This window comes from Lissotriton vulgaris, chromosome 8 (genome assembly GCF_964263255.1).
Source record: "Lissotriton vulgaris chromosome 8, aLisVul1.2, whole genome shotgun sequence".
NCBI lineage: Eukaryota > Metazoa > Chordata > Amphibia > Caudata > Salamandridae > Lissotriton > Lissotriton vulgaris.
In genome coordinates this window covers 872,213,351-872,239,397 of record NC_141696.1, presented here as the reverse complement: position 1 = coordinate 872,239,397, position 26,047 = coordinate 872,213,351, and the positions used below count along the sequence as shown (strand labels likewise).

Genomic DNA, 26,047 nt, shown 5'->3' with positions numbered 1-26,047 from the left:
GGCAAAAGTACTGCCCATCGAGGTACCGTGGCATTGTAGGTATAGCTTGTCTTTATATTGAAAGAAGTTCTCCATGAGTGCCATACGGCAGCACTCCAGAACAAAGTGTCTGGGTGTTTTGTAACAACAACCCCTATCATCAATGTATTTTGTTCTGGAAACGATACATTGATGATATTTTCGTCATCTGGAAGGGGGACCAGGAGAAGTTATCAGAATTCCACACCTGGCTCAACCAGAAAGACGACTGCCTCAAGTTCACTTACTGTACAGACAACAAAAGCATCGACTTCTTGGATGTAACAATCTACGCTGAAGCTAACACTCTCCAAACACGTACCTTCTTCAAAACCACAGCAAAGAACAGTCTTCTGTCTTTTAACAGTTTCCACCCCCGACCTCTACGAGAGAACTTACCATACAGCCAGTTCCTCAGGTTACGGTGAAACTGTAGCGACACTACGGAGTACAAATCCCAAGCTGAAGACCTTTGTAAGAAACTAGAGGCCCGCGACTACCCGAAAAAGGTCATCGCCAAATGCAAAAAACGTGCCAGGAATCAGAACAGAGATGCACTCCTCGAAAGCACACCTAAAACTCCACCCGAAGAAGTTCTTACATGTGTGACCACGTACAGTCCCATGACCATTAACATTAAAAAGATCGTTAATAAAAACTGGCGCATATTGACATCAGGCAACCTCACTTGGCAGAAACCTAGATTTGCAAACAAAAGAAGCAGAAATCTGAAAGACATCCTAGTCCACACGAGACCGCCTCCTAAGACACCGAGAGAGCATACCAATCTATGGGGAAACCCACAAGTACAAGGACATTACCCGTGTGGCTCCTGTTCCGTATGTAGTCTCACTAAACCGACAAAAGAACTACAGCTTTTACCAAACTTTAAATGGACTTTGAATAGTCACACGAACTGTAACACCACCCATGTGAATTACATGATCACATGTCCATGCAACCTCAAATACATCGGAATGACGTGCAGGAGAGCCAAACAAAGACTCTGCGAACATAGGAGCAATGTGAAATGCAAAAAGAGCACGACTAAGATGGCCACCCACTATCTAGAGAAGGGTCACACTGTACTGGATCTACAATGGGTCATCCTTGAAACCTTGCCAAACAAAGACCACAATGCCGAAAAAATTATTTTTGAAAAAGAACAAAGGTGGGTACACAGGCTCAAAACTGACAGCGAAGGGCTGAACGACAGTATACCCTGGCTCACCCTGGCTAGAAAATGAAAAACTTTAATCAACCACGCCTCTGCCATTTCAGAATTACCATTATTATGAATCGGACCCTCTGAGACTGGCCAAACTAACCTAATTTTCACACCACAAGTCACATATGACGTTAATTCTAATACAAGAATGAGAAATTACGGAACAACCACAGACTTACGTTTAATTCCATACTGAGTGCAATGATAAACAAACCCCTAAATTATACACTCAGCGCAACGATACATGATGAGCAACCCTCTTGGTCCCTATGGCAACTAGAACAGACCATTAGAAAGTTACCAACAACGGAATCTACGCCTAATAAAAACAACCCGGAAACACCACAAACTGTTTCCGTATCAGTAAGAGCAGAGCAGCGCACTCACAAGGAAAGCTAAGGATCGGGCGCAATAGGTAACGAGGCCAAAGAACGCTCCCCCACAAACCGCAAGTATTCAAAAGCGCCCATCCTAACCATCCCGTATCTCTACTCCCTAGCCCCTTCCAAGAGCTCTATGATCCGACAGGAGCGTGTTAAACAAATGCGCGAGGTAAAATTTCTTGAGCACTCGTAATCACTCACCCAGTTAGAGCCACCACCGCGACCGCTGAACACCAGCACCTACGTATGGCTCACCTTAGTCACTTGTTATTCACAGTTATTGACAAAATTAGCGTTTTAAGTCAACACAGACCCAGATGAACCCACTGTCGATTAGCACGCTAAATATCCGTTGCATGAGTTTGGAGAGAAAGAGAGAGAGTGACATTGCCATGATTGTTAACCGGTCTTTTAAAGTATTGCCATTTTGTAGCTGTTTTTGAATCTATCAATGGATAGATATATGCAGCAGAATTCTGCTTGGTGTGTGTGTCCCTCCTGACCCCATTCCCTATATGTATGTCGCAAACTTTGTGTTTACTCGTTACAGGTACCTTAAGACCTCCAGTACAGAGAAACAGGTCAACAACCTTTTTCTTTCACCTTTTGAGCACTTTAGTTATACTTTCTCACGTTTCTTCACCAACGGTCCTGATGAATGCCTGTAAGTCCTAAACCCAGGCATATTGAGGCAGAAACATGTCTACCATTTTTTTTAAAAACACCCCCCACAACCCCCGAACTTTTTATACTCTCAGTGCATCTAATACTCGTAACCCTGTCCATAAGATGCACTACCATAGAGTTTACCGGACCCAAAACCAGGCATAATAAAGAATCAGAATCTCTGGCTTTTGTGTCTTTTTAACGAAACCCTTATCACTGGCTCACTACTGCGTCAACCTTGGGTAAGAACCTCCTGGTGGAGGCTGCATAACCTAAAATAGACCTAATGATTATGCACACATGTGATCCATAAGCGGAGAACCAAGATATACCGCTTCAGATACCACCATACCCATCACGTGCATGAGGGTCTTTTTTCACTGGGACATCCTCATTCCTTCCTGCATACCTAAGGTTGCGCAGGACAAGTGATCCATTCCCCTTTGATCATTATATACTAACTTGGAAAGTGAATGGATCCACATTCCATCTCCCCAACCCTTGATTAGAAGTTTGATATTCTTGTGCCACAATATTCTGGGGCTGGATATTAAATAGTACAATCATCCATTGAGCCTAACTTAATGTGTATCCACTGAGTGCAGCAATAGGGTCCATATTTATTAAGGGTTTGCACTGGGGCAAAGTCATGCAATGTGGGACAAACTCTTCCAATCTCAATTACTTCCAGTCCAAATGGTATTTTGTATTTGAAAGGTGCTCTTTTCTCAGGGAAAATATCTGTTTGTGCTGTTTCTGCCACTTTCCATCATGGAAATTAGTTGGGTGTATGTAACTTGAGAAGATCAGCACAAGCTCACATAGGTTTTGATGCAAAGCACAGGCTATTGAGATAGCCAGACCAGCTTTGTGTCAAACAATAATGCATCATTAAAGCAGGCGGTAACGAAGACAAATGCTTTGTGACCAATTTACCAAGGGTGTGCACCTGGGTAAAGTCACTCAAAGTGACACAAGGCAAAGCAAGCTGTTGAAAAGTGTTTTAACTTTCCAGCGAGAAAGGTATTACGCTGGATTATTTACAACAGGAGCAAAAAATATTAGAAAGGAAAAGTGTAATGGTGCAGCTACTGTTGCCTGCCGCATCTTTCTTTAGGCATGTGCATTTGTCTCTGTGCATATGCGTGCATATGGAATAATGCAGGTGCCATTTTCATTTATGCTGATTTAAGATGGTGGATTACACTTATATTGGTAAATAAAAAAACTGTAGTTGCAGGAAAGAGTGTTTCATCTTCTGGGGGATTTCATGAGCAAATGGTAGCTCCCACCCCACTTACAAAAGATTAAAATAAATAAATAATTTAATGACCGGTATGGTTGGAAGAGTGGGTGAAGGGGATTCAAAGTGTGGGCTGGCATTTGGACGAGAACTAACACAACACGAGAGAGAGTAAGGAGACATATGCACTCTCATGGAGTGCTTAATGATAAAGAAAAAAGTAGTTCTCAAAATGTGAGTAGTGGAAGGATATAAGATAGGTAATCAAAAGGGTAGTAAAGTGAATATGCTCCATTGCAGGGACAAACAAAAGAAGAGGAAGACAAGTCATCAAATAGGAAGAAAGCAAATGAAAGGGACAATGAAGCCAACCAATGGGTGCCTGTAAACCCACAGTAAGTTTTTGGTGTAGTCAAAAAAAGGCTTCCAACTACAGACAACTAAACGTTCTCTAGTAGACAAGACCTAAACAATGAAATTGTATGTTGCACACAGATCTTCTAAGTATAACACATCTTTGGCACATCTAACATAAAGCACAAAGTGCATACATATAAAAAGACATTTGTATTTCAACATAATACCAAATAGTTCTACCACATTATGAATGATTCCTTTGTTTATTCACTATTAATTCCTGCTCTGCAATTCAACCGACTAGTCTCTGCTTGTGTTTCATCCTATATTTATTCTAGTTTTTTTGTTTTTTATTTACATATTTGTGTCCCAGTCCGGGTTCCGCAGCAACCACAGCGCCGAAACTGTCCTCATTGCTGCCACCCATGACATCAGGACCCTTCTAGACAACGGAGAAACAGCGGATCTCATCATTCTGGACCTGTCAGCCGCCTTCGACACGGTCTGCCACCACGCACTATGAACACGCCTCCACAACGCCGGGATCCAAGAGAAGGCCCTGGACTGGACCACCTCCTTCCTCTCCGGCAGAACACAGAGCGTCCGCCTCCCCCCTTCCGTTCCAAAGCCACTAAGATCATCTGCGGCATACCACAGGGCTCTTCACTCAGCTCAACACTGTTCAACATCTACATAGCACCGCTCGCCCACGTCGCCTGACTGCACAACCTCAACATCATCTCCTAAGCCGACGATACCCAGCTGATCCTCTCCCTCACCAAGGACCCCCACACCGACAAAACCAACCTCCACGAAGGAATGAAGGCCATCGCCAAATGGATGAGGAACAGCTGACTGAAGCTCAACTCGGGCAACACGGAGGTCCTCATCCGGGGATCCACTCCTTCGGCCTGGAATGACTCCTTGTGGCCGACCGCACTGGGAACAGCTCCAACATCCCCAGACCACGCATGCAACCTAGGGGTCATCCTCGACTCCATCCTCTCCATGACCAAGCAGGTCAGCAATGTCTCTTCCTCCTGCTTCAACACCCTCTGCATGCTCCGCAAGATCTACAAGTGGATCCCCACCGAAACGAGAAGAAAGGTCACCTAGGCCCTCGTCAGCAGCAGGCTAGACTACGGAAACGTCCTCTACGCAGGAGCCTCGGCCAAACTCCTGAAACAGCTTCAAAGCATCCACAACGCCTCTGCACGCCTGATCCTCGAAATCCCTCGCCGCAGCCACATCACACCCTACCTGAGAGACCTGCACTGACTCCCAATCAATAAGAGGATAACCTTCAAGCTCCTCACCCACACACACAAGGCACTCCACAACACCGGACCAGCATGCCTCAACAGCCGACTCAGCTACTACACCCACACCCGCCAGCACCGCTCCGCCGACCTCACCCTCGCCACAGTCCCCCGCATCCGAAGAGCGACCACCGGCCGCAGATCGTTCTCCCACCTTGCCGCCAAGACCTGTAACACCCTCCGCATCCACCTACGGCAGACCCAAGACCCGCTGTCCTTCAGAAGACTCCTCAAGACCTGGCTTTTCGAGCAGTAGCAGCACTCCCCACCCCCCAGCGCCTTGAGACCCTCAGGGTAAGTGGTGCGCTTTACAAATGTTATGATTGATTGATTGATTGTATCCTAGCTTTCTGTCCAATTTTACATACTGCAACCTTTCCGTCTGCCTTCTGCATTAGTGGGCAGCAGAATTGTAGATGTCAGTCTACTCTGTAATTTAAATTGGCGCGAGATTATTCTTACAGAATTCAAAAGAATAGTTAGTTGTTAGAAGTAGTAACCTAAAAGAAACCTTGAAATACCATTCTCTGCTTTCAAAATGCATTGTTCCAGTCTAGGTGGACCTCAAACCCGCGAGGTTTTATTGCGCAAGCTATGAATATGCAGATGAGATGCGTTGTATGCAAATCGTCTTCATGCATTATTTTTGAGGGTATTTCGAAAGCCTACCTGGTTGGCAGACTGAGACAAATTAAGTTTTATTTCGCTAAACCAAAAGTGATTTCACAATCGAAAGGGTTCTCAATAATACAACACATTCACTTCCAGGTTTAAAAAAAAATGTCCACGTTTATCAGAGTTTAAAACCATGCACATCTAAATAAAAGAAAATTGGCCACGTTTCACACTTCGTGCAGCCTCCGTGCCCTTTTTGACACATTAGTCTGCTATGCATATATTTTATTAGTATTTATTCTACCATTAGCGCTGTTAAGGTTAACAAATCATTAATTCAAGTAAAAGCCTTTACAGAGCCAAGCTTCGCCTGCAGCACCACCACCATGCATTTAACCCGGGCCCATAGCACCCAACAGGAAGACTCCTGTTAATTAAAAATGATTTGTTTTTAGGCAATCGGGCAGCACGCAGACACCGTGAAATGTGGTCTTTTTTTATTTTGCAATTAGTTAAGACGCACGCCACACACACACTCACAAACACTCTTCAATACTGAAGTGGGAAAAATAAAGCGTCCTCACATTTCCTCAGCTGCGCTATTTGGCAATTCCTCGAGGTGCGAGCGCGCGCCTCTCGCGCGCTTACTTCACACGTGTGCCTCCCTGCAGCCCATTTAACGTTTGGAAGAACATCACACCCAATCCATCCCGCGTGCCCAAGTCTTGCATAAATATGACGGATAGAAGTATTTCAGTGCGTTGGATGGTGTTGGGCGCAGCTGTTTGAGCGCTAATTAGAATCAGATGCGAGCGTTTAACATTATGAATGAAGCTCTGTTTATTTTACTCTGCAGACAAATAACGGGAAGTTAGTGGACATGAAACCGCAGGATACGCCATAGCAAGCTGCTCAGTGAGGAATGGGGATGAGGTTGACGAGAAAGAAAGCAAAAGCTTACACCGTGCTGCATTGTTCTCCAGACAGTCCTCTGCGAAGCAAGGGGGTGCAAGGAACAGAAAGGAAATAGATTACTACACACATAAGCATCAGAGAAAAGCAAGAGCTGTGCAGACACAAGTAAGAATAAGAGCATATAAGAGGCAAAAGAGAAATAGTACAATGTGGGTCAGATTTAATCACAGATTGGCATTAATTTCAAATGTTCTTGCACCTCTTTTTCCCTAACCACCTCACGTGTAGGCACAGAATCCTCACATCATTACTGTGGTGGTGTTATAAAGATGTTTGGGTTGAATTGATTCCACTTAAGCAATAACTTTGAGACCTCGTGGAATTGTGATATAGTTCCACTGCCGCACATTTTTATGGTATGGTAGCAGCATTTTCCGACTAAATATTCTCTTACCAAAATATTCTGCACAGCATTTACAAGAATATAGCCACATTAAAGTTAAAAATTGAAAAGTTGGAGCCAATGGAATGTTATTTTTGTAAACAATGTTTAGGACACAATATTTATGTAATTCAATATTTTTATCAACAATAGTCTGGTATTCAACCCATTACTGCTATTGCGGATCAAAAGTAATTCCTTTATCCTGCAAATGCCTCCAGTGGTTTTTGGCAAAGGCTGATGGACGCCAAGGACAAAAATGTGGTGATCATGTAGTAAAAGGGTGGAGGTGGGGCAACACTAGGCATTGCTGTACCATATGCAGTGCATGCTTATTCCCGAATGAAAGGGTAATGATGCATCACCTTATTAATGCATGAATGACCTCACCATATCAAGTTATTAACTTTGGATTCAGTGCCGGACTCTATATCATCCCCTAAGAATCAAAGGTGTGGGTCTAGCTCTCAGATGTCATTTATATGTAAAGTTTTCTAAATAATAGTCTGCTAGGCCGCAGTGTAACATCGATAACAATAAAACAGTTAGAACTGGTCCTAATGATGATGGTGATGATATGCTTTCCCCATGTTCAAACATGAAAAGACGCATCACGATTGAAACAGCTTCCAGTTGGGTCATTCGTGTTCCACAGCTAGATTCATGAATGCAAGATTTATTAAATCGTCCCATAAAGCAAGTTTGATAAAGATTTGTGTAGGGAAATGTGCTTCTCAGGAGTTCACGTGGTGTCATAAGATGGTTTGATTTGATCAACCAGGCTTTATTGGCATATTTTGACTTTGTGCATTTGGAAGCTGCTATACAACTCTCAGCACATGTACACTGCTTTTTAAACATGCCTATAAGTTGACTAACTCTAATAGGCACACCAGACTGTGAAATAAGGCCATGGTAATGATGGGACACAAAGAGCACAATTGGCATCAGAGGCAGATGGAACAAGTGCGGTGGCTGTAGATAAAAGGCCCAATTTATGGTCAACAAGGGTATTCCAATTTGGGCCCCAAAAGAACAGCAATCCAGAGTACCAATTTTATGGCACTGATGTATATTAGCACCCTATATGTAATGTTTCAGTTGAGTGCCAATTGTAAGTCCCATAATTCAGTTTTAATGCTTTTTGTTTTTGTTTAGTTTTGATATATTTGAGAAACTTTATCCTGAGGTGTCAAGGTAAGACTCACGGTGGCATCTATATTCTTCTTACTCACTGTCTTAGCTTTAGTTATAGAGATAGGGATCCCCACTGGCCCTGAATAAAGCCCCTGATCAGTATTGACAAACGAAAGAGCAGACACAAGTAGGCATATGATGGATGGTGGGTCAATTGTACCTGTACACCATCCCCTCATTGTTTTAAAAGTTTATCCTGGGTTTACCTTTAGACATTTTGAGCATATCTGGATCCCTTCGTATACTGTTAGTTTTGTCTAAGAACTCTTTCTTATTTGAGGTTGAGTACGCCCTGATCGTATTATCTTACCAGGGATGAGGTCCCCTATGAAGAAGCCTGCCACAAATAGTGGGTGAGGCCTCCTATTCCAATATAATTGGTATTTTGCATAGGTGTTCCTCCAGGACCCTAATTGGAATACTCTTGATATAGACCAAAAATTGTGCCCTATATCTCCACCATCACACTTATTTTGCTTTCTTGATTATTAATTTTGAAGGGCGTGCATTGGCGGTCCTCCATCTCTCCTGTTGTGTTATGAGATGAAAGGAAATGGCACGTTTAGCAAACTGAGTGGACCTACACCACCCACATGAGTGACTAAAAACATGGCACTAGGGACCCTCATACAGCTCTGAATTGCTCTGAGCTGGCCCTGCAGCAAGCACATGTAACATTAACCATTGCAATGTGCATTTAAACATACTTTTAACATTAACCACTTCACCTATAAGTAGTGTCTCTTGTGCCTACAAGAAAACTGGTTTATGGGACTAGATGGCTGGAAGTGCAATTTGTAAAGATGGCCAATACTGAAGAAGTAGCAGGGTTTTTAATGAACAGTTTTCTTGAGAGAGGGTGCCCCAACTGAACTGGTCACTGATAATGGGGTGCAGTTTATATCAAGGATATGCCAGAGATTCTTGTCTCATTGGGGCATAAAACATTTCATGACCTCTTTATATTACCCCCACAGCAATGGGCCTGTTGAGCGATGTAGCAGAATTATAAAGGATAACATTCAGTTGTCTGTGGCGAATGGGTGGGATCAGAAATAGGATCCCAAGGATTTGTTACGGGCTTATAGAGCGCTCCCAATGCCACCACCAATATGTAACCATTTGCTTTATTGAAAGGTAGGGTGGCTACTACCAAGTTGGTTAGACCATGGGTGGATGACTTAACAGTGTCTGTTGAGAAACGTGAGCAAGTCAAGCTAAGTTGAGAGAAAGCATAAAGGTAGTGTGTGAGTGCGGTAAAAACTAAAGGAAGATCTCAAGCAATTTTCGAATTGGTGCGACTTGGGTGAGGGTGAAACTGCCTAGTATATTCTCTAAGGGATAATGTAACTGTTCAATGCTGATGCATACAGAGCAGTCAAAGACAGAGTGGCTCAACAGGACGATCTCAAATGGTGGAACAAATAAAGATTGTCCAAACAAATTCAGGTGTGATTTTTCCCATGGTTCCTGACAGGTTTACATCATCTGATGGGAAGGAGACGTTGTTGAGGTCAGAAGGAGAGAAAAGACCATCTGCATGGCATAAGGGTTATGTTTAAGCATGTGTCTGCAATTGTTTGGAACTATGAATTTCACTTGTACGCTTTTTCTAATATATTTTAGTTTTGTTGTTTAATGTTTTGCTTTTGGGATGCTCTTGTATCTTATATTTTATGTACTCAACACAATGGGACTGATTCACAAAGGGCCTCCATACTCGTGGCGGAGGCCCTGCAGTTGTGGGGGAGTCTCCCCACTCGGGGCGAAATCTCTACATGAGAATTCTCATGATGGAGATTCTGCCCTGAGTGCAGAGGCTCCCCCACTACTACAGGGCCTCCACCACAAGTGTTGAGGCCATTTGTGAATCAGGCCCAATTAATTTATCTTTGAACTTGATATATGGGGAAAATTATTCTTGCATTTTTAAGTTCCTTTTTACAGTTTAGTGGATTGATTTGATGGGTAGGAATGTTATTTGTTCAATATAAGGGAAGAGATGTGCTAGGTTCTTTGCTCAGAACCTAGAGCAGGTGCCACCTTGATGACTGTGTGTAAGGTGGAATGTTGAATGCGTAGAAGTCTAAAATGGCAGTTGCTGATTGCTACCTGTTCTGTTGGTCAGACGTAATCTGCTCTCATGAATAAAAACTTTATTCAAATGAAACTCTTCTGGCTGTGAGAACATTTTACCAGGGTATCCTAAAAAAAAAACATTCACAAACTCAGAAGTCTTTCTGAAAACTTTTTAATACTTTATTTAACTCCCCCTTCAAAAAGTATTTCTGTCCACTGTGAGAAGTTGGCCTGGTATATGATGTCCACTAGTCTAGTGGGCACCTTGCACCGGTCCAAATGACCCTTTTGATGGTAGGTGGTAAAGTCAAACTTATAGAATGCTATCCTAGTGGTAGCTGTGGAGAGCAGCCTTCAGGCTAAGACTAGTTGTTTTACCAATTATAATCTCTTGAATGATCAAATGAAAGCACACCACACAAGGTATATATCAAAGATTTATGTATTTATTCTAAACCCAACCCCTCTGGACTCTTTATGAGGTAAGAGGTAAAAGTACAATACAAGGAACTTAATTAGCATAAGATAAGTTGCCCAGTATACGTTATGCCCTAGAGACCTCACAAACCATATACTAAAAAAGTGGTATAAGAACCACGTGAGAGTTAGAAAGCAGGCCTAGGGCCTGTAGAACCGCTGGGGCAACCTATAACCACCTAAATTTAGAAAGCAGGTGCACCACGGGGGACGCGTTGAGTGTCTAAACACAGCCGCGGATCACCATTGACTTTCTATGGGGAACAAACAAGTTACAATTTTAAAGATTAAGGGCTCTTCTAGGTGAACTACATTGGAACCCTTTTAGTTTAGGACACTTCAAGAGTCAAGACCGACAGGAGCACCGGATTACTCGTGGTACCTCATCCAGGGAAGCCGGGTGCATAGGTGTCTTTTGGTGTCGGGTTTCTTTGTTGATTCCAATGGAGAGCTGCAAAGAAATGCTGCAGGCAACCAGAGGAAAAGTGTCCGGGTGGATCTAAGAGTGAATCGGAGATGTGAAGAACCTGAAAGCAGAGGAGACAGAGTCTGGGTCACCAGCCAGGGACCAGGTTGGCGAGGAGAAGATACCAGCCGATGTTGGGTGATTTCAGGTGAAAGAGGTGAAGCTTGACTCTTCAGCCACGAGGACCAGGAGGCATCGATGACAACCAGAAGCTGTATTCGAGCTGTTGCACAAAGGATCTAGCTGACTACAGTATCGGAATCCGGATTGGATCCAACAAGCCTTGGCAACAGCAACCCACACAAGATGACAAGATTGGCTTTGGTGAAGACCAGCAAGGTCTGAGGGACTCCTCCTTTAGAGAGGAGTGGAAGCATGTCTCAAGCAACCAGGGAAGCTCACTAATTCAAAGATGGCCCTTTGTGGGGGCTCGCTAGCCAATGGACTAGGAACCGCAAAGGGGCCTCAAACACAAATGCACAAAGTGGGCCCATGGGACACTCATGAAGTGTAGGCCTCTGAGCTTTGGTGTAAAAGGTGCTCGGGAAAGGGGCTTCAAATACCCCAATGCACAACTTTGGGATACCTCAAAAAGTAGGTGCAGTTGCAAAGATGCAGGATGTCTAGGAGTTCTGGTCCCACATCTCTTGTGTCTGCCACAGGTCTCAGCTTTGCTGGGAGCGCAGGTCAATGTCAGAGGTTTCTGGAAGTCTGTGTCCTGTGTCGCAAATTCTTCAGGATCTGGCGGGAGCCTCAAAAATGCAGACTGGCAAAGACGCAGTTGGTACCTGTTTGAACAGGGTGGTCACTCCTTGACCACAAGGGATATTTCTTCCGTCTTCCAGTCGATATGGAATGTTAAAGGTCCAAGATATATGCTGCAGAGTTTCGGCAGGGTAATCTAAAGTCTACTTATAGTAAGTTTAGGGGTTGGACTAACTCTACGGTCCCTCTATGGGTGATCCTAGGGAGGGGGTGGTTACATCCATTCCCCTTTGTCCAGTTTCACACCAGAGCTGGGGCTGAGTGCCCCAGCAACCGATTTGAAATGGGAAATGCATGGAGAACCTTGTGTGCCCCAGGCAGTGTCTGAAAAGCATTCACTGAATGCAACCCACCTTGCCCCAATACACTAAAGCCTGTCTGGGGAGGTGCTAGCACCTCCCTGGACAGAAAACCTATTGTCCAGGCCTCCTCTGCCAGAGTTTCGTCCAGCACCATCCATTTTGTGATGTTGGGGCACTGTTTAACTTCAACCAGGTTTACCAGTAACTACATGTCTTCTCCCTCTAGAAGGGTAGAATGCCACCCCTGTGCCATAACTGGTGGGGGGTAGTATCCCAAAGTGTTTAACACCTTACATGACATGTTTTGATAAGCCAAACCAAAGTAAGCATTAACCACAAGGATTATAATGCACTTAGGAGTTTATGGTATGGCTGTTTCATAGAACAGCTATAAGGAGATGGTTCTGAAAGCTGCAGAGGGGCTCAGCTCATGCTAGGGCACCCTCTCTCACAAAAACAAGCACTCTGCCTTCAAGATTGTCAAGGCCTGCCATAGGTGTGACTTATAGGTTACTATGTGTCTATATATAAGGCAGATATAGGTATACTATATCTAAGTAAGGGGTGCTTACACCCCCTTGCCCAGGCTGCAAGTGCAGACCTCTGGTGTCAGTTTGGAAGGCTAACCAAGGGTGGCACAATACATGCTTCAGCCCCTGGTAGGCCTCTGGGATACCTATGCCCTGGGTACCTAAGGCACCATATATAGGTGACCCAGTAGCCAATCTGGTATGTACCTAAAGTACATGGAATCCATTTTTATAAAGAATGCAGATAGACTGGGGCCCTGAATAGCAGTATCCCAGTTCAACTAAGTCAAAAACCAGCAAAACACCAGCCAAAAGTGGGGGTAACCATATGGTCAGATTCCACCTTCCTACATCCACCTTCTTAAGCATCTCAAATGATTAGGTCTTTATTGATAGTGTCATTCAAATTTCTGTCCCTTTTAGCTTCAGAAATCCTGCATCCATAAGTGGAAACTGGCATCATATTGACTTTCATCTTGAAGCAGAAGTCCAACACATTGATCCAGAGGCAATAGAAACACCACACTAAACAATAAGGACCTGGTATTGCTGTTACTTGAAAAGTGGCACTAAATTCAAGGGAATATCTTGTACCCACAGAGTTCATATTCTTTATCATTTGATATAGCATCTTGTGCATGGTTAAGCCTGTGATATCCAGCCAAGCTAGGAAATGGAGACCAAATGAATTCCCTCAGAGTCTTTGACCATCCTCTACCAGTGATTAATCCTATTTAAGTGCTACAGTAGCATTTAAGTTATAGCATATTAAGCATCTTAACTCTTTCCACCACTACTCAAAAAATAACTTCCTCACAGTTGTAAAAAATATAACCAGCACACAACATTATAGATAAGTAACCTCCATAATAGAGCATTACAGTTCTCTATATTCCTTGATTTTGAACCTGATGATTTTAGGGTCAGATGTCAGTCATATAAGCATCCCTTTATCAACCATGATGGTCTGTTCTAGGACTTGAATACAAGTCATAAAGAGAACTAGAGTCGAACATTTATAGGTAATTTAACAGACCAGAAATGTTCTGGAACATTATTCAGCTCCCTTTCAAAATAGTGGAAGAACTTTATGATAGACATGTGTTGGAAATGGAGCATCTTTTTATGTGCAATGAGTTGAATACCATGCTTTAAAGCTGTATGGGAAAAGGTTTATTATTTTTTGTATTTGTTGTGTATGAATCTGGTATTTTAAGAATTGATATTTGGATGCCTGTAAGGTGCAACCTAGAGGCACTTCTCTATTTTCAAGGAAGATGAGGCAACTGTTATGCATTACTGATCAAGTGTCTCCTGCTTCTAATTAACATGCACTGCTAATTTAAAATTCATTTCAAACTTTAGAAAGAATGACACGTAGTAAATCACTTTAAAGTCTCATACTAGATTTTGCCTTTTCTTTCAAATATTCCTCTGTGGGTTTGGTAATGGAATTGGACACTTTAAAGGACAAGCATCAGCAAAGCCTTTAAGTATAGCTGCTTTTAAAATCTGACAAAAACACTTAGAAGCCCTGCTGACTTAATACATATCTATATATATAAATAGATTGCTTCTGTACACAACACATCTACGAGAAAAAGTATTTAATGTGTCATGTTTCAGTGTACTTTTGAGAAGTTAAATCGTCCCTGATGCATCGCACTTCAAGCACACCACATGAGGCAGAATGATATACCCAGAACTGCCAATACACGAGGTCACAGAGAAAAACTCTCCTGGGCAGAGCCCAACCCCACTCTACATATGTTTTTTTACAAATCATTTTATTGCTTTCTGATAAGGTACAAAACAGTGATCAGACCCTCTTTAAACTTTACACATACATATTCATACGGCCTGACCATACCGTATTTTCAGTTTGCATATAAATTGAAAATACTTGATAAAGCGCACTGTGACCTGGCGGCTTCCTGGCGCTGACGTAGGCAGTTGATGAGGATGGAATTCTACTGAGGAAGTTTAGCAGGAGTACGCTTGAGAAAATAAGAGGGTCTTAAGGGCCTTACGGAACTGGATGTAGACTGGGGTTGATCTGATGGACAGTAGAAGGCTGTTCCAAAAACAAGGGGCTAGTACGGAGAAGCGGGTGCCTCCGGTCTTGGATCTGCGGAAACGCAGAACATTTAGGAGGGCTTGGTTGGAAGAGTGGAGAGTACGGATCCACTTATTAATTGCAAACCCTCCTAATTGAATATCCTCCTTATTAATTGAATTACTTCTTCATCCTTCTCCTCCCCTCCTCCGAATGAAGATGTTTGTTCATCCCCCTTCATAAAGTAGGGTTCTTGATATTCAGTTGCGTGATATTATGTGAAAGAACAGGAACAAATGTTCTTCAAAAACCTTTAAGAAATATGCCTGCCTTTCAACAGTATTATTAGTGATTTGAATGATGTGAGGTATAACAAAAAATGACTGGCCTTTTTTGTCCACTGAACGTCTACCCCAAACTCAGGTGTTCACAATGAATCATCTCTTTTGTTAAATAATCACTTCCTAGTTTTGCAAAAGTGACCTAAATTCGAGGACAAGAGAATGTGTGGATAGCAGCCATTTTTGAGCGAAATCTGAAATTTGGCAAGTCTTTGAAGTTATAGCAATGTTATTTTACCCATTTTAAACATTTATTTTAACATGGCATGTTCATACTGTAAATAAGACATAGCCACTGTGCAGCCACATTTGCTACTATAAACACAATAAAAACAATTGTCCAGGTGTATTAGGTAGGCTCACAAGTATGAATATTGTCTTAACAAGCTTGTTCTTTAGATGCATCCTTGGGCCATGCTTCATAAAAATATAATTTATCATGATACACTAATATGCTAATATTTGTATGCATTGGTACATTGATAAAAAACATTTTGATCCTAACACTTTAGGAGAGATCTAATCTGAAGAGTGATTATATTGAAGGATATTGCTGAAAACATTTCAAACCATCTATAATTGCATTTAATGAAATCATCATTAGTAAAATGGTAGGATGGGATGGAATCAGCATTACTGTACATATTTGGTCTAACTCATTGATATAAAAAATAGTTTTGTAGGAGTAAAAGTAGTCAAGCATTGCTAAATGTATTATCACTTCCACATAGCTAATGGAAAAAAAACAATCTTGCAAATTTATAGTGATTTCACATCCCTATGTTATACGTACCTGCATCTCATACCTATCTGTCATTCTCCCTTCAATCCAAGGTACAAAGACATAATTAGGTGCAATCAGTCTAATGGAAAGAAAATAATTAACTGACACTGGTAAAATGTGTGTGCTTCATAGAAAATGTACTATCCGATTTGGTGAATATCGACATATTCTTGAATACATAGAGGTGACTCAATTTCCTTCACAAAATAATGTACTGTTGTTGAGAAAATTCTACACATATACTCTTCGACAGTACTCCTGCATTTGAAAGGATCTGCCATGTCATTTCCATTTTCACTGTCAAAGTCTGAAACCCAAAAAAGATCAGACCACTGAATACCTTTTCTGTTATTTTTCTTGTCACAACTCGGGATTTGGGAGGTGAAATTGTCTAAAAGAATTACCTACAATGCTGTCACACTTTTAAATTAAACCAGTATAGTACCCCAATTTAAAGAACACAAAAGATGGCATTATGAATTAGTGAAATCTCTAAATTCATACACTAACCCTGTAAATTTGGACGGGAATGTCAAGCAAATCATTTATGAGTTAGTACTCCATCATTCATGCAAACCTTCATGCTTGTTGTGATTTCTTCACATCCAGTGGAAGGCGCATTTATAAACTGAGGGGCATATTATCGAGGGCCATATCGCCGCTTTTCTGGCTTTAAAAGCCAAAAAAGCGGCGATATTTACAAGCTCGTGCTAAGCCTTGTTAGCGCTAGTTTCCATGACTTTGCTACAGTTTGTTTATCGCCCTGCATGTCATCTCTAATGACATGCAAAGTAGACATTCTGGAGCAAAACAACATGGAAATAGTCGTTAGACTATTGCAGCAGACCCAATTAGCGACAAGAATAATCGCGCTAAGCCCTCTTATTGCAGGATTTTAACACCTGCTTAAAAGTTGACTAAGCTATCTACATAATGGGAGGTGGATTGCAGGGTTAAGGTCACAGGGGCGTATCAGCAAGGATTTCATTATCTCCCACAATTTATCTCTGGTTGTTAAGCAATATTGACGCTTTTCCCTGCTATTGCTGGATTTCATATTACCTTGGAGATAAGCGTTGATAATAATGCGCTATCTCGGCGTTGAAATCCAGCTATAGCCGGCGATAAAAGAAATAGCGCTAAGCGGGCTTTGCAATATTTTTCGCAAGTTGTTATAAATATGCCCCAAATATTTTTTATAATAGCGAATTCACTCTTTTAATTATGAACTGGGCTTCCAAGCCCACTGAATAATCCAGTTGGGTTATCAGAATGACCAACAAGCAAGCAAATGATCTACAATCAAATTACCTATGTTTCTTATTAGGATGATCATCTTACTGCAGAACATTACGGACACAATCATTGACTTTTCGGTGTGTTAGTCGAATTAGTACACTCGAAGTAAAAAAAAGAATATAACATCTTGAATGCATTTGGCTCTATCACAGAATTCCAGGACTGGAAACAGTGTCTGTAATGACAATTTCCCACTACTCACCAGCCGGTCTAAGCTTGTGCCTGCTGCTGTCGTTGGTCTTTCTTCTGGGGTGTATGGCCGAAACCTGGTGCTGAAATTTTCAGAAATAGAACGAGATGAGCGTATTGCAGGAACTGGCTTTGGCTGCCCACACCCCTGAAAAACCTGGAATACAAAGTTTTGATGTTAACAAAAATGACAAAACAATGGCTTACAAATTTAAGCACTCTTTTAATTTTAGAAAAAGACCAGATTTTGGTGCAATCGAAAGGCACTGAAAAAAATGACAACTGCACAGTATTGGTATCCCGGAAGACCTACGCGATGTAAGGGCCCGATTCACAGAACTAACTTAAGACAAAATCCTAAACTTACTACTTTTGGTATTCACAGAACGTACTTACTACTTTTGGTATTTTTACTACTTACTACTTACTACTTTTGGTATTCACAGAATCGAGTTACGAATAAAAATTGTACGTCCGCACTCGGGCCGGATATATTCCGGCCCTTTGGCGAAGATTCCCGCCTGGAGGTGGAGATTCCGGTCCGAAGGTGGAGATTCCGACCAGTGGCAGAGATTTAGCCACGGCCAAAATCTCCACAACCGGGCCGGAATCTCCACCTTCAGGCCGGAATCTCCACCTCCGGGTCGGAATCTCCGCCACAGGGCTGGAATCTCCGGCGCAAGTGCAGACGTAAAGTTAGTAGATGTAAATCCATTCTGTAAATACCAAAAGTAGTAAGTGCATTCTGTGAATACCAAAAGTAGTAAGTACGTTCCGTGAATACCAAAAGTAGTGAGTTTAGGATTTTGTCTTAAGTTAGTTCTGTGAATCGGGCCCTAAGAGAGGAGAGATTTACATTTTAAGAGTCATCGGGCAACAGTTCATTAAGTGAAAGCCATGAAATACACTGCATTAAAAACTCGAATTTACAAATTGCTAGAGTGATTTGGCAATAGACAGATACTAAAGTGCAGCTTCTTTTGAAGATGGAAAATGCACTAATGGGAAAAAAGTTACCACGTGGGTTTGTCGTTACCCCACACTTTTTTTGTGTTTGGAATGTGGAATTGTGGTTCGAACTTAACTCAAATCGTATGCTTTTCTCACAACTCTCCTTTTTTCACGTAATACCTAGAGAAATTTGTGCAGGAAAAAAAAAGTATTGCAAATTAAGCTTGAACTTGGAATGCAAAATCAGGAACACATTTAATTTGTATTCTATTCAGATTTAGCACAGAAGTCACAATAAGCAAGTCAGGTGGGTTGCCAACGAGTGCTACAAAAGAATAGAAAGAGGCAGATTCGATAGGCCCAATAAGCTAGAGGATAATTTTCTGCTTTCTCTGTACTGTGTTCATCTATACCAGTGGCCATAGGCTGGGAAGTATGGCCTGTAACCTCTGTTACTGTTAACATAACTATAGCGCCAGGTCTCCCACTTACACAATATAATTTGAATGATAGACGAGCTATTTAAGTGCTTGTCACAATCCAATAGTAACTCCAAGGTGCTCTATAAGCTCCCACAATAGATAAGCTGTGCAACGTGTCTGGCACATATTCTTTAAGGTAGAAATTCTCAGTTTTTTCAAAAAGCATAATTAGCTGGGTGTGTTGCGCAGAGTGGAATTGCAAAGTGGGCATGGCTTGTTTCCCTGAGGATATTGCCTTCAGTGTACCAGCTTTGAGACCTCAGTGGCCCCCTACTCCTCCAGTGATAATACACATAACCAGATCCTCCCGTTAAGGGGCAAGCTAATTATGTCTACAGTTTCCCACAATCTATAATATTTATTTCAAGAAATGGCTTGCAGGCAAGCAAGTACTGTACTTTAGAGTGGGATAATTGCCATGTTTATACATTTTAGGAAAATGGAATGTCAATGCAGATACATCAAAGTGTTGTCAAGTATTTGGGAAAATGGAATAATCTTTTCAATGTATGTTATTCCACTGAAATGTTAACTCAAGACATTGTAAGGGTCTTTTGCAAAAGAGAATTTGCTCAATGGTTAATTTACAGTTTCATACAGACAGCTTTAATCAGGTCTTACTTTGAAATAAATGTTGTTCAGTGATAATTGTGTTGATATTTATGTATATATTATTCACATTTGAGTATTTATGGCTGTCATATGTAAATGTGATGTAATGTAAATAGATAAAAAAGTATATGTCTAGATTTATCCTCATTTTAAGGCTTGAAAAATAATATAATGCCTGAACAATGCAGTATGTTAGTATATGTTAGACTAACAAAGGTGTCACACCTGCAAGGTCGCAGGACTCCACACTGACTAACCTTTTAATTATGTGACAATGAATGTTTGCTCAAGAGAAGCTACATACACGTTAAATATCAGATCAATTTACATGCCCAATACTACTTCCTTAGAACAGAGACTTTGCTAAGGGATGCTGAAAAGCAATTGAGGGGGGTGGAGAAAATGACAAGCCAAGATTGGGGTGCCCAATTGACCAGAGCCCCCTGCAACAATGTCCAAGACAATAAGTCCCATTCACTGACATCATGCTATAAGAAGCACTAGGGCTACTGAGGCACAGATCAGTGAAAAAGCCTGGGGCATTATGAAAAGGACCCGCGAAAGCTCGGTACTCAACTGACTGAAATCTGCTGCAACAATCTAAGACACATAGCACTGCCCACTAATACTCAGCTATAAAAAGCACCAGGGCTTCCACTGTGCTGCCCATCAAAGCACCGAAGAGGCTAGGCTAATCCAACCCTCTCCGATGCTTTGCAAGAAAAGTGGAGAAGACTGTGTGACTGATTGTTTTCAATTGTCATCTTCTTGCAGAGATACCCGAGGATACTATTTGCCTGGGCCAACCCCTTACTAAAATAACTGCTGCGAACCAGGAGGTTAAATCTCAGTCATGTTGCCTCTCCCTGAGAATCTGTCTATGTCTAATGTACAGGGGAACGTCAACATGTATGCTAGTTTCAATGTTAAGTCTGACAATCCCAAGTGAACCATTCCTAAAGGAGAATTGAAGCAACACATAATATTACCAAACAGCTGAAACCCAGCTTTAAAACTGGCTCATCAAATACCAACTGCATTTCATGACATAGTGAATACCACCTTACCTGAAAATGTAAACACACCTTGCCCAAATAGTGTGCCGCACATGCCTTGTATTAATTACTTTGAAGTTTAAATCCCTAATGAAGGCACATCTGTTTCTCAATTTCAAATGATTTGGAGGTAGCTCCTTCTGTTAAGTCTACAATGGATCAGGTGTGCAATTGCTTTAAGAAATGTCTGGAACTTTTTGAAAAAACTGATGAAAAAAGTTAATGCCTTTGATAGCAAAAACTAACTCTGAAAATAAAGTTAATGCTAATGAGAAGTTGATTAAAATGACTAACAACAATCAGGGAAACAAACAACAATACTCTAAAAATTGTGAGAACACTAATAGTTGCAATGTGGTAGGTTCTGCTTCCAGACACTGCAGAAGAGATTTTAGGGACCCAAAGAGAACGTCTCAGATCCACCAGGTCATCCAGAAAAGTTATTTTTACAAACCTCCTCCAAATAAGTATTTGACTGGGCAGCTTTACAACTGCAATGGTAAGAATACTACATCATACATTTCATTATTTGTTTGCCTCAGTAATCAACACTACATACATTTAGAAGCTGTCCTGGCAGTACCAAATACCTCAGCAGCCTATGACATTTAAAACAAAAAAAGTAATCAAACTTTTGTGTTCATGCAGAAACAATGACAAAGGCAGCAGGTATGTAACAAATACCTTAACGGAGTAGCCCTGTACAAAATGAAAGCCAAAGAAACTGAAAGAAGCCATGCCATGGTCCCATAATTCCTAAATGAAATCAAACAACAATTGAGAAAAGTTAAAAACCATTATAAACACTTAAATTGTGAGCTATCACCACCCAAAAAATTCAGTAAAACCTCATGTTAAAACTAAAAAAAGCCTAAAGCCTCAGAGATTATATTATAAATGCTCCTCACCACCAATGCTCTTTAATTTCAATGGTCAAACCTTGTTTAAATTGGCCCCCACTATACCCTTTGCTGACTCTCTTGAACCGGTAATCCCATCTCTAAATTCTTACATGATAAAATGTCAAACCCCAGCATACTAAGCAAATTAATCTAAGAAAGGTAGGTTAACAAATAGGCAATGTTACAACGCATTCGCTACATCGCATGCCATTACAAGGCGGTCATTACAATGAGCATTTTGTTACATCGTATACCATTACAACGCAAGTCGTTACAACGACTTGCTGCAGGGGGCGTGCTGGATTTTGGAATAGTATAATTTACTATTCCAACTCCAGTCTGTGCAACAGTAGGGAAGGTGTTGGATTTTAAATCCAACACCTTTTGCCCCTTACAGCAAGTCGTTGTAACGACTTGAATTGTGATGGTTTGCGATGTAACAATGCGGTCATTGTAATGACCGCATTGAAATGGCATGCGATACATCACATGCTTTGTAAAAGATGTTTCCCAGTTTACCAACTAGACTCTTTTTAAAGGCACAGACCATATACACTAAAAAATATTATTTTAACCATTAAGACTTCTTCCTTTACAGATAAGTGGTTGAGAGAATTATCTCTCCCTTCCAGCCATGTTATATATATATATATATATATATATATATATATATATATAAACAAATGTATATCTGTCTGTTTGTCCTTCATGCATTACTACACCATTTATCCGATCGGCATGAAACTTTGGGAAGTTGTTGAGTTCACTCCCGCGAAGGTTTCTGGCAAAAAAAAATAATTTTTTAAATTTGTTGAGTACACTCCCGTGAAGGTTTCTGGCAAAAAAAAAGTCAATTGTTAAATAACGGCCCCCCAGGGCCCTCATAATCTTTCCAATACTGAACGTTTACAGTTTCCGGTGCGACTCGCTTTTGCAATGACCATTAACAAAGCACAAGGACAATCGCTGCAAGTGTGTGGACTAGATTTGGAGAATCCGTGCTTCTCACATGGACAACTGTATGTGGCCAGCTCACGCGTCGGAAAACCTGATTTATTTGTGTACGCACCAGACGGAAAAACAAAAAATACAGTTTATCCACAAGCACTCAAATAAATAAACAGAATTAAAACAACACTTTAAAATGTTTTCCATATTAAAATGAATATGTTTCAGTAAAAATGACACAATGTAAATTGAATGTTATCATAACAAGTTTCCTTAAATTTCCTTTCTTCTGAGATCGCAGCAACACGCGTCGGGTAAGCTAGTTCATAAGGAAAGAGAGAACACATTTCTATAAAAAACCTAACCTGGATGAATAAAATATTTGTAATTTAAGGCATTTTTTTATCTATTGGATGTTTTAGGGAAAATCCGTGAAAAGGCTGTATCAATCTATGTTCAACAGTACAACAAAGAGAATTCTTTTCAAAACACTAGTTTTGGTCCATAAGGCAATTCACCATACAGGTGCAGGCATTTTTAGGGTCAGAATATGATTTTACATCCCCACAAGAAACCAGCGGTCGGATAAAAGCCTTCTGGTGAAGAGCTCTAAGATTGTCCACATCAGAACTGGAGGACAGGCCTTCTGTTATCTTGGACCAACTGCCTAGAAAAAAGCTCTCTCTTGAGCTACAGTCAATGGATGCAACTTCACTGTTCAAGAAAAAGCTGAAAACCTGGCTTCCTGGCTTTTCAAACAATACTATATGATCTGACTCTGTAGGTGGCCAATGAGCACAGCACCAGGACACTCCTTTGAGTAGCTGTGCACTCTACAATTCGCATTTCATTCATTTATTCATTCATTCATTGCTTGAACCATTCTCAAATGCAACTGCCAGCCAGGGTGCCAAACAAAATATAGTACAGAACAGCAGCCTCCAATGTGCTGGATGATGGTTTGCATATCCCTGATGATAGCGTTATCTCTCTCCTCAGCATGCTCAACAGATGTTAAAAAAGTTGATGAAATGTGCCTTCCTGGTACACTGTTGCATATTCTTTCTTTTGGGACTAAGTAGACAGATCCTAAACTGCCCCTCTTCTTGTTTTTACTGATAGGTACCAATTCAGAGTCACATTAATTTCTTGGTGTAAAAGAATCCCCTAGTTTTCGCTGCTATCTATTATATATTATATCTGGTGCTGATAAGACTATCACATGCCCAGGAAGGAGAACCTACCATTCATAAACATATGAATTCCTTGCTGCGCCTGAGTTTATCATGACTGCTGACATTTATTTCTAAATCTACATCCTGGATAGATAACTTTTTAGGTCTCAGCTCTAAACAGCGCAGCATGCACTGTCTTGAAAGAGGCATGTTGTATCTACTTGGAGGTCTACTTTGAGGTTTACAGCCCACCCATCGGCTTCCCATTTGCTGACTCCATCTCTCAACTCTATTCTTTATCCCCATTTGTCCATGGCATGCATGCATCATGCCTCTTCCCGTGTTTAGCTCTCCAGAGAGCAGGGCCCAATTACTAATATGCACACACAGCAGCCATTTTAGGAACAGTTTTCAAGACTACGTTTTTCTTTTGTGAAAAGCGTTTTTCACAAGCACTCGAGCTTACATTTGCTCAGAGCATTTCTCTAAACAGGCCTGTAAATCTTGTTTCTTCGGTTAACAGCGCTTTTCACAAACACTTATGTTTACATTTGCTTCGAGCAATTGTCTAAACAGGCATGTAAATCTTGTACTTATCTCATCACATTGATGTGCATTCTGGTGTTGCTTGCCCACCACCCAAGCCCCTTCCAATTCACAGCGTGTACCATCCTCCAAACCCTTCCTCATCGCTGAATGCTTTGTACACAAGCTCTCATGACAAAGAATTCCCAGCTTTCAGTTATTAGAACCCATATTGGCAAAGGAAAAGTGAATCAATCAGAATACATTACTTAGCAAATGGTTTAATGAACGAAGTGCCCATATCTAAATGGCTGACAAACTCCACAAGTGCACCTTCATTTACTTTGCAGACATGGCATCTTTCCACATACGGAAAGCTTTTCATCAAAATGACTAACAATCAGGAATGTGCGGCCTGATCTCTTTTCTAAGCCTTTTGAATTATGCAAAATAGTAAACAGATAGAATGCTTTTGAATTTCGGATGGCAGGATGCAGGCACGATTAGTGCATGGTCACCAATGTGCAATTTGTGTGACATTTGCTATGCATGCTTTACAACAGACTCTTCTGGTGCTAGGGATGTTCCTGCAGCGGGTGCACTAGAATGATTCCTGCACTGCAAAAGTGAATCACTCCATGTCAAACGTAAAATTAGCTGGAAGAATGACTACAAGGCAGGGTTGTGAAAACAACTAGAGTACTGACTTTATTCCACTAACACTGTTATGCAATGCACAGTGGTGACATAACGGCCATCACTAGCCCCAGTGCCGTACACAAATACATTAACGTTGCCAACGCCTATATCTCTCAGATTGCCAAGACCTATTGGCATCACCAATGCTTGTTTAAATGAAACTAGGTGACATATGTACTAATATTAAGAATAGTAATCTCCAAATTATGTTTTTTTTACAGAATGTGCGAAAGCTTTCAATTTAAAATAGCAATTCCAAGTGAGTCGCAAATCGACCTACCTCATGAGTATTAATGAGGTAAGTGACAGTTTGCCTCACAGTTTGCAACCCGTTAGGAATGATAGCCATCACAGGGATGGTGGCCTGCTGAGGTCAATACAACTCAATGTCTGTGATTACTTTAAAAAAAAGCAACTTAAAAAAAAAAAATGCAACCCGTTTTCCTTAAAGGAAAATAGGAAAAAGAAAAATGAAAAGTGTAACTCTCCCTTTTTAAGAGTAGAAAGTGGTCTGTGAGACCACTGCCTGCTCTTAAAAAAGACTTTTTCACATTCTCAAAGGGGAAGGAGATTCTTCAGGACCCCTTCCCGATTGTGAATAGGTTTCCACCTCGTTTGAGGTGTTGGTGTTAGTAAAATGTTAATGTTTTACAAACGCATTTCGGTTGTGAAACATTAACACATACCACTATGATGTAGTACTTGTAATACATGTCCCAAACAAGCCCCTCCTAAATGCCAAATTGCAAACTCAAATTGTGATTCTGTTGAACAGCAGTTTGGTATTTGTACAATTTAAAAAGCATTTTTGGAAATGGCTCAGTTCCCTAAATCAAAGTTAAAAGGCTATCCCTGGACTGGTTCAAGAACAATAACACTCACTAGACTCTATTCTAGTCACATCTCATTCACTCAGGGCATCTCATTAATGTATTCCTTGAATTACTGGTCGACTAAAATGCAACGTTCACAATCTTTTATTAAAAAGTCAAACAATGTTCTCCTTCCAATAGGAGACACAAGAATT

The 26,047-nt window shown here is 41.2% G+C and overlaps 1 protein-coding gene across 2 annotated transcripts in view; it reads right to left on the bottom strand.

Moving 5' to 3' along the window:
- GPC6 (glypican 6) overlaps window positions 1-26,047 on the bottom strand; it is a 3,590,060-nt gene that overhangs the window by 319,011 nt on the left and 3,245,002 nt on the right. Inside the window, exons 6-7 of one of the 2 annotated variants that reach the window (XM_086934794.1) lie at window positions 17,685-17,828; window positions 6,791-6,820 (exon numbers count right to left, since the gene is read on the bottom strand). In XM_086934794.1, coding sequence (XP_086790920.1) covers window positions 6,791-6,820; window positions 17,685-17,828 — 174 coding nt within the window. The remainder of the gene's footprint in view (window positions 1-6,790; window positions 6,821-17,684; window positions 17,829-26,047) is intronic. The other variant, XM_086934795.1, reaches the window with a different exon arrangement.